General features: G+C 49.3%; 1 protein-coding gene across 5 annotated transcripts in view; it reads left to right on the plus strand.

The window, feature by feature from the left end:
• MAP3K9 (mitogen-activated protein kinase kinase kinase 9) overlaps positions 1–12,306 on the plus strand; it is a 77,800-nt gene that overhangs the window by 22,218 nt on the left and 43,276 nt on the right. Inside the window, exon 1 of one of the 5 annotated variants that reach the window (XM_019921974.3) lies at positions 8,986–11,650. The exons of the other annotated variants lie outside the window; for them this stretch is intronic. Within the exon in view, the coding sequence (XP_019777533.1) occupies positions 11,473–11,650 (178 nt within the window). The 5' untranslated portion in view covers positions 8,986–11,472. Of the gene's footprint in view, positions 1–8,985; positions 11,651–12,306 lie in introns of those variants that run through there. 5 annotated transcript variants of the gene reach the window in all.

A 12,306-nucleotide genomic window follows, 5' to 3' on the forward strand; every position in this document is an offset into this window, starting at 1 on the left:
TTCATGGTGAAGCAGTAAATGGCACTCCCCAGTATTCTTAGAGATAGGATGAAGAATAATCCCATTTTGTATTTGGTGCTATAGAATTTTGTTTGGAACAGTATCTAAGGTACTCCGGGCAGAGGTGGTGATAACCCCCATTTTACAGTAGAGGAAAATGGGGTTCAGAGAGGTTTACTGCCTTGCGCAAGAATAGAGCTAGAGAATGGTGGTGCCTGAACTTGAATCCTGGGCATTTGTCGGGCAGATCATCCCCGCATCTAGAATTGCAGGGAGGGGATCCTTCACTGTTCCAGCTCAGGGGCCTCTGACACCTGTAGACCTGAGGTCCTAAAATACACAGGAGCTGAGAACTAGTTTCTCATTTCTCCTTTCCCCCTCCAGAAGCACCACATGCGCCTCAGCTGTCATTCTGTAGCCTGCCTCAGCTTTGCTTCTTGTTAGTGTTGGCCCTGAACCAAAATTATGCTTACGTACAGCTGTGCAAAAGTTGGGTCATAACAGAAGTTTCTGCTTCATTGACTCTTGTTTTTGCCTGTGTTTGTGTTGTGGTTTTGTTTTTGGTTAAACAAGGGACGTATGTATAGATTTCAGATAAATTCACAGTTGCTGGTTTATGGAATTTAAAAATTTCTAACCAGAAGAGTAATGTAAACATTCAGAAAGGGTTTGGACACATTTGTTAATGGCAGAGCCCTTCGTGGTTTTTCAGGTGCCCTGACTCTTAGCTCCGTGTCATCTGGGAGGTGAGCAGGCCTTCCTGGGGCGTTGCTTTTGCAGCTGAGTTTGTAACCAGATGGACCGTGTTGGACCAGTGTGGCAATTCCATGCCCCAAGGAGGACAGACCGCTAGGCATGTTTTGTGGTGCCCACTTATATTTTTAGATTAACGCTATGAAAAAGAAATTTGACTTTTCACCATTCATTCCTTAGTTCTCTGATTCGGATTGATTGCTGGGGGAACAGCACCCAGACTCTTCTGAGCAAAAATTCCCAGCTGCTCCCTTTTCCTGCCTGCCTCGCAAAGAGAATTTTGACTCTGTTGCAACTACTACTTTTCGAGCTTTTATGATGGGAGGAAAGGAGAGGGGACAAGGACTAGAGTCCTACACATTCAGCCCGACAGAAACACTTTTTAAAAAGGAATTCTAAGCAGGAAATTCGTGAGCTTCTTTGTGGAAGGGCCATGAGTGGGAGAAAAAAGAAGGATTTAAGAAGTGTTGCTGTGAGCCCTCTGGTGCCCGACAAAATAAGTCACATCCACCTAAGTTAGATTTCCTTTAGGATCCTCCCTGCAATGAACACATCTCTGCCCTGTGATTCTAACATGTGAGTCTGGCTTTATATGCATGGCTCTAGGTTGGATGGATCATGAATCTGGTCAGTTTTAGGCCCCTCATAAGCTTTCTGGTGCTCGATTTGGGATGTAGTATATAGGAGGAGCGGCTGAGATGGGAAAGTCAACCATAATGACCTTCTGGGAAGAGTAAGAATGTCCCCGCTCAGGAAAAAGGAAGGACATCCCTTAAGTACAGCAAATAAGGCACTTGAGCTTATTCCCAGCAGTTTCTGGCTGTGCCCGATATGCGCACCTTCCCAGGTAGCAGGGATGGAAAGAACAGACCGGCTTTCCCCTGGAAACTTGACCTGTACCACCTTGAGAATCTGTGTGGTCTTGAGTTTTCCCAGCCATAGTAAGATCCTCAACTCCATCCCACAGGGGGTGGGATTTGTAGAGTACTCTTTGGAGGTAGGCTGGAGAGGTGCAGGCACATACCTTGTCTCACCCAGCCCAGTGCGCGCGGAGGAGGAAGGAAGGTCCTAGGAAGGACATCCATAGCATAGAGAGGAAGACGGTGAGTCAGAACAAAGATAGTGTGACCTGCGGAGGCCTGGAGGTTGGTCACTCCTACTCTTAGGCAGAGAGGTTGAGGGATGACTCACAGGAAACTTTAATCTGTGTTTCTTAGCTTTCCAGGACTGTTAAGGACTGGTGGTTCAAAGTGGCAACTTCCACTGTGTTGAGACTTTGTGCTTGGGGATTCCTTGCTTGCAAGGTGATGGTGATGGGTGTCTGCAGTGGGCGTGCTGCTTCCTCCTCTGCCCTCAAATCCTTTCTCCCGGGCTTCCCCGGTGGCGCAGTGGTTGAGAGTCCGCCTGCCGATGCAGGGGATGTGGGTTCGTGCCACAGTCCGGGAAGATCCCACGTGCCGCGGAGTGGCTGGGCCCGTGAGCCATGGCCGCTGAGCCTGCGCGTCCGGAGCCTGTGCTCCGCAACGGGAGAGGCCACAACAGTGAGAGGCCCGCGTACCGCCAAAAAAAAAAAAAAAAATCCTTTCTCCCCTTTGATGCCCTGGGTGAAGTGCAGGTCACAGAGCCTGGAGTGTTTGCCTTGTGCCTGGGTGATGATTCTCAACCCAGTAGATCCTTGTGAGAAATGGATGTGTCTGCTATTATGAAGATGCTGTAGGCAATACGACAGGTCACTTTATCATAGGCCTACATAGATGTCTCTGCCACCATGTTCTTCCCACCCTCGGGAGCCATACTGTGTAAACACACCCAGACAACCAGGACAGTATGAAGCAGTGTGGAATGGTGTGCCAAGGGAATATGAGATGGTGTCTGAAGCAGTCAGAATCCTCTGGAAGGCCTGATGGAGGAGTTGGGAGAAGAAGGAGTAGGATTAGGGGGAACTGGTAGTAGGGTGGTGGGCCACAGCAATGACTTTCCAGGGAAGGGGCCTGTCCCAGCTCAGACAAGGCCAAGTGTTTGTCGACGCTGTGTCCCTGTCACCCGGGTTCTTTAGGGAATTCCCAGACCTGGGCTACTGAACAGGAAAGCCAGGTTCCCAAGTAGTTGAGCCTTCCCTGTGGATACAGCTCCTGTCTCTATGTGGCTGGAGAGCAGAGTGTGGTACAGTGTTAGGGCCTCTGAGTCAGGCAGATCTGGCTTTGGGCAAGGTCCTCAACCTCTGAGCCCATTTCTTCTTCTGTCAAATGGGAATAATCCTAGCTTTAACTCACAGCACTGTAATGAGCGTTAAGTGAACTTATGCATGTAAGCCCTTAGCATAATGCCTGGCACAAAGTAAATGCTCAATAAAAGGGAGCTTTTCCTTTTCTTAAAATTCTGTTTCCAAGAGCAGCTGCTTCTTTGGTGGCAGCAGATATGAGAATAGACTCACAAGTATGTCACCAACTGTTTCCATTCCTATTGCCTCGGAACAAACCACCCCAAACAAGAGCCATTTCTTTATGCTCGTGGGGTTTGGCGTCAGGAATTTGGAAGAGGTTCAGTAGGAATGGCTTGTTCCTGCTTCTCAGCGTCTGGAGCCTCAGCTGGGAAGATGTGAAGGCTCTGGGTGAGGCCACAGATGGAGACAGGAATCCTCTGAAAGCCTTGTTTGTATACATGTCTGGTGCCTGGGCTGGGAGGACTTGAAGGCTAGGATGGCTGGTGTGGTTGTCTGTGTGTCGCTCCTCCCTGAGCGTGGCTGTCTCAGGGCTCTCGGACTACTTATGTGGGGGCTCAAGGCTTCAAGCACAGGTGATCTGGTGAACAAGCTGCATCATCTTTTCTGGCCTGGCTTGGAAGTCCCACAGTGTCACTTCCTCTGTATCCTGGCAGTTAAAGTGAGCCTCAGGCCCACCCAGATTCACCCAGAGGCGAAGTAGACCCACCTTTCAGTGGGAGGGGTGTCAGGGTCCCACTGGAGGAAGCATATAAGATGGGAGATGTTGTTGTGCCGTTTTGAAAGTCAACCTCCTGTGCCTGCCTGGGAACTCTGGTGGCAGAGCTGGGGATACAAGGTTCTGGGGAGCCGGTGATGGAGCAGCACCCCACACCCACATGCCAAGAAAGAAGAATGACTCTTTGTTGACAAAATCATCAGCGGTCTGAGATGCTGACTCTTTTGTGATTATTTTTATCTAGTTTGTAGCTGGGTGCGTCCGAGGCCTGACAGAGATCTGGCATCTGTCCTCAGTCACTTTGAGCCAGGATGGTGGGAGTGTTCAGGGCAGGCGGGTGTTGGAGGTGTTTTTTTTAATAAGTAAAGTGGCTGCAGGGGGGCTCTGCCTTTGGCTTTCTATCTCCTGCTGGTGCCGTGTCTGGACGAGCTCAGGGCTGGAGCCCCAGCTGTGTTATCTGGGCTTAATTTGCACAAGATGGCAATGGCTATAGGTGCCCAAGTGGATGGACGTCTTTTGAAATTAGTCATATTTTAGGATTCTGCCAACAGCAAGGTGTCCGGCAAACACACGCTGGGGACTCTGGCCAGCAAGGTGGCACCGGCTTTTCTGTTTTAATCACAGGAAGCTTGGCTGTAAGAAGACTTTTCCTCAGCGGCATGAGTGAGGTGGGAAGTGGGTAGAGCATCCAAAGAAGAGATGAAAAGGAAGTTCCTGTGGAAAGCTGGGGCTGGTCAAGGGGTCACTGAAAAATAGCTTGAAACAGCCTGATGAATTGCTGTGCCTGCCTGAGACCAGCCATTGTCAGTCTCTAAATAGAGTAGTTCCCTACCATGTCCCCTTCTATCCTTCAGCTCAAAAAGGCAGCAGAAATCCACCTCTCTTGCTGTTGAATTGTGTGCCAAGCACACATGTGGGCACATTCTGAAGAAGGCTGGTGCTCTGAGCTGTTTCTCAAGCGCTGGTCCGCACAGGTGCCCATGATTTTCCCTTATTCCCCGTGGCGCATAGTCACAGCACAGCCAGCCAGAGTCGGGCGTGGCCCGGAAGCCTGGACACTCCTGGGGTTCTGCGATACTGCCCCCGTATCGCAGTCGTGGTAACTACCCAGCCTGTCGGAATTGTGCTTAAGGCCCAGGTGCCTGTCTGAGGACTGGTTCTCCAGAGTAACACCCTGGCCGGCCCTGGGAAGCTCATCTATCATATCCATCCCCTCTGGCCTGATTCTTAGCCCGGGCCGTTCCCCGAGCTCTCAGCTGCACACCTTTGGCCGACGCTGTGAAGCACGGGGCCCTGGCATCGGGGGCTGGCCCATCGTGCCAGATCAGTGCAGGACGGAGCCGCTCTGGCGAATAACGTCTGATCTCGGCATGCCAGGACCGTGGAGCTGCACGTGGTCCAGACGGTGGCAGTCAGTGACGTGTGTGTCGGTGGCTACAACTGGAAGCGAAGGAGCCGTGTTCCTCCGTGGTTGTGGAGAGGCTGGGGGGGGGATGGGCAGCTTTGGTCCCTGTTGGAAGGGAAGGGTGGGTGGGAGGATGTTGGTGCAGACGTAGGGGAATAGGGCCCCTAAAAGCCCCTGTACTCACTGGATGCTCATACCTTCCCGGTGCCGTGCAAAGCCAGAGGGTCTTCCCCTGACTAGCCAGCCGTTCCTTCTCCCCGTACGTGTAATTAATGACTCTGTCTCTTCTCCCATCATCCCCATCTCCATCCCCAGTAGTATCTAGTTCACTCTTCACCACGTGCCCTGGACAGTTGTAATATGTTACTTATTGTGTCCTTGCTGCCAGCCTCTTGCTTTTTCAGTTCCATTTGTCTCACTGCAACTGTGTTTTGCTAAAACACAAGTCTGATCACACCACTTCCCTGCTTAAAAACTGCCTGTGACTCCAGGGTAGATCCCAGCTCCTCCGTGTGGCCTGCGTCTTTCGCTCCTGCCCCAGTCCAGTGCACTCCAGCTCCATCTTTTCCTTTTCCCCCTCATGAAGGTTCTGCTCCAGCTACAAGGGACTCTTTCCTGTTTCTCCAAGGCATCAAGGTTCTTTCTCTCTTTGGACTGGAATCACATTATTCCGCCTACCGAGAGTGGCCTTCCGATGCTCTCTCTTGGACTAAGCCCTGACCCTTCTTTACAGCTCCAAGAGCACATGTGTATTTTGTGACCATCTTCGGAGGAGGTCCCTTTGTTATTTCCAGAGTCCTCAACAGTAGGTGCTCAAATAAGATGGGGCAGAATCAGATCATCGGTAAGCGCATGGCACCTGAAGCCAGTCATCTCAGCTCTGCCACTTCCTGGCTGTGTGACTTTGAGGCAGATCCTCACTTGCTTCAGCCGCAGCTTGTTTCTTCATCTGTAAATAGAGGTGAAAACACTACCCATCTCCTGAGTTTTTTAAATGAGATAGTGCACGTAAAATGCTTAGCACAGTGCCCGGCATGCTCCGTAAATACCAGCAATGATGATGGTAGTGGTTACAGATGTGGCCTTGTGGCCAGAATGAATGGGCGTAGAGACGTGAGAATGAGGGACGTGCCTTCCTATTTTCCTCTATAAGATCATCTCTTCATCCCTCTGTGTTCCTCCCCCTTTTGCCTATCTGGGTGTCTGCTGACTTTTTCCAGGAACCAAAGCAGTTGGTATCTTCTACTGGCCAAAGTCAGTGGATTCTCACGCAGGAATGTTAGTAGGGACAAGTGTCCATCCCTAGGAGTAACAACCTGGATACTCTCCCAGTTCTAGGTGTGATCCTGGACGTCGGTTGTATTTTAGAGGCTTTAGTTAACCTCAGATCCCTTTCCACCCATGGTGGTGGTGCCTCCTTCCCAGAAAGGAGGTGGATGCTCCAGTTCCTCAGGGTGGGGCCCTGAGGTCTGTGGACAAAGCCCAGCATCTCAAGAGTTGACTTGCTGGGGCATGTGACCCTCCGGTGAGGGGCTGCTCCTTGCGCCTCAGAATTCCATCCAGTGCACCTTGGCCATTTTTAATAGCTCCAGGCTGGACTTATAGGGGAGACTTTCTGACCCCTGGACTGTGATGGAGCAAGGAGAATCTTCCTCCCTGAAATAACCTCTTCCCCCATTTTTGAATAAGAAGAATGGTCCTTTCTGGGATGAATGAGCAATGAGTAACGTTTCCCTGTTAGTGGGCAGTGGAACCCAGGTCCAGAGTTTCAGAGCTGATGCTTATTCTTTGCCTTTCTGATATATGAGACTCAGTCTTTCTTACCGCTCTGTGGAAGGCCTTTCTGCTGTTCGGGAGGTGAATCACTGGGTAGGGCACACGTTTTAGAAAAGGAAGAAGAGATGCTGATGGTGGCTTGGTATGGGTGGGGGCAGGAACTGAAGATTGCCCTGTGAAAGGGACAGTTAGATACGCACTGGGCCAAGCACCAGGGGTCCTAGAGGTGGGTGGAAAGTTAGAGATGGGTCAGTGTTGGGTGTTTCATGGTCGTTACAGCCTAGTGGCTGAAGGGCTGATGGGAGAGGATTCTGTAAATTGAAGTGGAGATTCTGGATTGAGAACATTTTGTTTTGCGCTTCACTGAACAGCTGTGTTGGGCCCACCTGCTACTGCTTAGCACCAGATACACACCTGTCTCGAGGATGAAGTATCGGTAGCGGAACTTCAGGATCCTGGGACTTCTCTGCTTTATGAGTTCTTATCCTCACACTTGTGAACATTTACGTTTTCTCTCCCCAGCTCTCCCACTGACCTTCCTGATGGTTGGCCTAGCTATACCATCTAGAGGGCTGTGACTTAAAGATGATCAGTGGTGTTGAGTTTGCAGGGTCAGCCTGTATCACCCAAAGCAAAACTCAAAGCGTCTAAAATGGTGGCGCAGGAGGGTGACTTGTCCTGCCCGCCGTCCATACCTTTCGCCCAACCCTCAAGCTAATGTACTGTCTCAGCCGTAGTGCTCTTAGCACACCTGTGCCTTGAATTAAGGCTGGTGAGAGGCTGCCCCCCAGCAAGCGTTTGCCACTGCACCTTGCCAAAGCTGTCCTACTTTGAGTGTCTTCTAGCTCCTCAAGTATTTACAGCCTTTACTTCTAAAGCACTCCCATTTAAATGTCAAGGGACCGGTTCCCTCCCTTAGAAGGATCTAGAGCAATACTCAAATGGTTTGGTTTTAGAGACCCTCAGGGTTCTAGTGGAAAGGACAGTGGACTCAAGTAGAATTAGGTTTGACTCTTAGCTTCCGGGGCTTCTCTGCCAGTTTTCTTCAGCTCTGGACACAGTTATCCCTCCTTGTCCCTCCCAGTGAGAATTAGCCATAAACTTGACAGAGAAAACCACTCTTAGCAGTGGCTCTGTCCATACAGGACATAGGATTAGGTGAGCAGCCTGCCCAATTAATTTATGATCTGAGCCCACCCCAAGACACATCAGATGCAGATGTGGTTCATACACCGTGGCATAGGAGAGACCAGCACTGTGGAGATGCAAGGTATTGTAGAGATGAAACTATTAAACACTGGGACCCCCGAGGGGAGGGGGCAGCAAGGTATAGGGGAAGGAGCACGGGCAGGAGTCACCTCCTGCCTCTCTCTCTGCCTAGATGTGGAAAGGTTACTTAACCTTTGAGCCCAGCTTTCCCATTTATAAAATGAGGATGTTACCCCCCTTGCAGAGTTGCGATGAAGACTGGATGAGGTGACGTATGTGAAGTTCCTAGTATTATACCTGGGACATAGCAGGCATGCAAGAAATGGTAGCTATTGTTATTATTAAATGACATAATTTTAACAAAAAAATACATGTTTATTTTAGCGATTTCAACAATATAGATGAACATAAAAGAAAAAAATAACTTGTTACCCCAAATCCCAGTACCCAGAGATAACTACTGATAGCATTTAGGTATATATCCTTCAGGTGTTTTTCTATGTGATAGATAGCATATTCTTAACAAAAAGTAGTATGATCAAATTATGTATTTTGGTATACTAATACTTTATTATAATATAGTCACATATATTATTAAATTGCCTACTGCATCTCTTTTACACGTATTTTTAAAGTAATGCATGTACATTATCTAGTTTAACAAGCCAAATTATATCCCAAGGCTCATATTAAAAAATAAAGACCTCCTGCTCTAGCTTTTCTTACTCCCTGAATCTCCCTCTTGGTTAGTGATCTTCTTGAGGGAAGGTACTGGTTTAATTTATATTTGAACACTCAGTACTTAACACAATGCATATGGGCCCTCTATACACGTGGGCTTCTGGGGGGGAGGGATTTAAGTAAACACTTAATATAGAACATGACATTCTACTTAAAAAAAATATGCAGCTGAAACACGTTTCAAGTTGAATCATTTTATAGCAGCTTGGAGAGGCCGTCCAAATCTTTGGCTATATCTTATGGAGATTTTATTGCCTGGAATATTGCTTTTGGTTTAGATTTTCAATTTTAATATGTCTACTTCTGTTCTGCTATAAAGAGATTTTGTAGTAGTGGAATTGAACTTTGTATTAGTTAGATTAGGTGAGCTCTGAGAAACAGACACCCAAAGTAACAGTGGCTGAAATAAGAAGTTCTTCTCTTGTATGTAAAAGTTGGACGGGATACAGTCCATGGTTGGCATGGCATCTCTGTTCCACGAGCCCTACACTCCTTCCCATCCATAGCTCTGCCAACTTTTGGGCACGATCTTCTCCTCCTGGTCCAAGATGGTAGCTCCAGCTATCACGTTCATGTTCTGGGCAGCACAGTGTAGGAAGGGGTGAAAAGAAGGGCCAAAGGCCCTGAGCTGATGTCTTTCAAGACAGGTTACAGAAAGCAGCCACATGATACTTTTTAGTCACTTGGCTGTACCTTGGAACAAGGAGCCTGGGAAATGTTAATGTTATCCGTGGCCAGGTGCCCATCTTGAAATGGAGGGTTCTGTTACTATGGGAGGAGGGGAGAGTAACCACTGCAGGGCGACTAGCAGTCTAGGTCACAGATTTTAGGCTCTTTTCCTATCATTAATCCCTTGTTAGTCCTTTCATGATACGTTGCCAGGATTGCTAAAGTAGCAGTTCGTTTCTGCTGTGTTTTCACTTTGTTTTCTCTTTATCACAAATGCTGCTGACTCTGTCCTTCTCTTTTAACCCTTCCTTGGAGATGCCCTCCCACCCACTCCTCTGGAAGCACAGGCTTTGGGACACCTGATTGGATGCGAGATGATGGCAGACAGGTGGATCCTTTCCTCAGGGACAGTTACTGGCTGTTGTTTTGCAGAACGGTCTTCCAGTGGCAGCACTGTGGTCAGCAGTTCCCAGTGGTGGGCTGCAGACCCCTGGGGAGGGGGCTACTGCTAGGTGCCTTTGAATCTAAATGCATTGTAGAAAGTGTAACTATTCCTATTTCTGTTTTTCAAAGGTGTGTAGGTGCTGTTGTGTTGATAAAATACAAATTCATTTAAAAGCACTTTTCATCGGGGCGTTTAATACAGCATGGTGGTCCTGGGCTCTCATTGTGATTTCCTCCAGACCTGGCTTGTGTCCTGACCCTGCCTCTTGCACCTGGGGACCACCCTCTCTGAATTTCACTCTCCACGTCTGAAGTGGCTTCCCGAATGGTTGAGAGAATTAAATAAGATTATGCACTTAGGACTTCCCTGGTGGCGCAGTGGTTAAGAATCCGCCTGCCAGTACAGGGGACACGGGTTCAAGTTTTGGTCCGGGAAGATCCCACATGCCGCGGAGCAAATAGGCCCGTGCCCCACAACTACTGAGCTCGCGTGCCACAACTACTGAAGCCCGTACACCTGGAGCCCGTGCTCTGCAACAAAGAGAAGCCACCGCAATGAGAAGCCCGCGCACCGCAACAAAGAGTAGCCCCCGCTCGCCCCAACTAGAGAAAGCCCGTGCACAGCAACGAAGACCCAATGCAGCCAATAAATAAATAAATTTATTTAAAAAAAGAAAAAAAAGATTATGCATTTAAATAACTTAGCTCAGCTGCAGCGCACACGAAGGCCCCCCCGAACATGAACTCTGGTTATTGTTTTTTTCTTAATCAACACACACTAAAAGTACATCTGCCATCATAATAACATTTTGTAAGCTGAACGGACATATTTTAAAAGATTAGGAATCATTGCCGTAGCTTCTTTGGTGAAGCCAGTGTAGTCAACCCTCAAACAGGTATTTGGGGGCCACTCCTTAACTGACTTAATTAGAAACCTTTGCGGGTGGTTTGTATTCATTCATTCAGGACAAGTATTTATTGAGCGCCTATTATGCCTCTTCAGGTTACAGGCCCAGAAAGGGAGGTCATTACAGTTCAGCTTTGCCCTGGCTCTGGGTCATAGGACAAGGTCACTCATTGTACCGACTGTTCTCTGGCTTTGCCAGGAGTTCATCGCACACATCCGTTAACTTTGGTTTCCTCTTCTTTACCAAGAGGGGGTGGAACCTAAATCCCCAAGCACCCGGTTCTCCCCACCTTTCCGTAGTTCTTCCGACAGGGATTTCTGGCTGCCTGTGCCCAAATGTTTGTTGGGAAGCGCGGTTTTCTATGCTGGCTTAGCGCGGCTCTGCTGACAGTGCTGAACGCGGCTGGGTCCTCAGCGGCTGCCGGCAGGGCAGCACCACAGCTCTGCTGAGACGCAGAGTCAAGAAGTCTAGGTGGTGAATCATTTGCCCGGGCGAGCAAGTCTGTCTGGCCTCTCTTGGTCTTGCCTGGAGGGACAGTGGGCTGAGGGCCAGGGCGCAGGAGAGGCTGGGGCTTGGATGTTGGCCGTGCTCTCACTGCATGCTGGCGCCCCATGAGTGAGGCTCTTCTATGTGGCTCTGGCTGATTCAGCACCACAGAGGGCCTGCTGTGTGCTTACTGCTGGCCTGTTGGTACCCTGGGCTGCTGGGTGGGGCTGGAGCCCAAGGTCTTCTTCCCACCTCCACTGCAGGCAGTGGGCTGCAGGAAGCTAGCGTCTCCAGTGCTGACTCAGGCCTGGCTGTGTCTGGTGAGTGGAGCTTTTCTCTGGGGTAGAATCATTTGGCCTAACTCCTCTTCGCCCTTGAGTGTAGCTGTGCTTCAGCTCAGGTGGGTGGTGGAGCTTGGCTGACCCCAGGAGAGACCAACACAGCTTTCAGGGAATTATAGACTCTGAGAATGTCAGAGATGGGGGCACAGGGGCCTGGTGAAGATCGCACAATGCTGAAGCCAGAACCCAGGCGTTCTGGGTCTTCATCTGTTGCTTTTTCCTTTCTGCCTTGTTGAAGCTCAGAGATAGTTCTGGTTAAGGTGGGAGAGGATGCTGTGACGTACATCTGGTGGTTGAACTCTGAGCTTTGACAGGAGCGAGCAAGAGGACAGATTTCTCCAACTGGGAGAGATAGAAGACCCAAGCCAAGGAAAGCTGGAAGCCCCTGCAGGATACCTCTGGATACAGACTACGTCAGTTTCCTTCTCCCTACCCCAGCAAACTAACGAAAGCAAAGGCAGGATCTGGGCTGGGATGGCAGGCTGAACACATACAAATACTACCTCAGCTTGTGCTCTCTCTTAAAACCCAGCTAGAACTACAGGAACTCACAAGACCAACAGCAGAGTAGACAACAGTAGCGAAGTTTTAGAAGCTGGAAAACAGATGAGCCGTAACTAACTTAGGAGGTTTGA

This window comes from Tursiops truncatus, chromosome 2 (genome assembly GCF_011762595.2).
Source record: "Tursiops truncatus isolate mTurTru1 chromosome 2, mTurTru1.mat.Y, whole genome shotgun sequence".
In the NCBI taxonomy this organism is placed as follows: Eukaryota; Metazoa; Chordata; class Mammalia; order Artiodactyla; family Delphinidae; genus Tursiops; species Tursiops truncatus.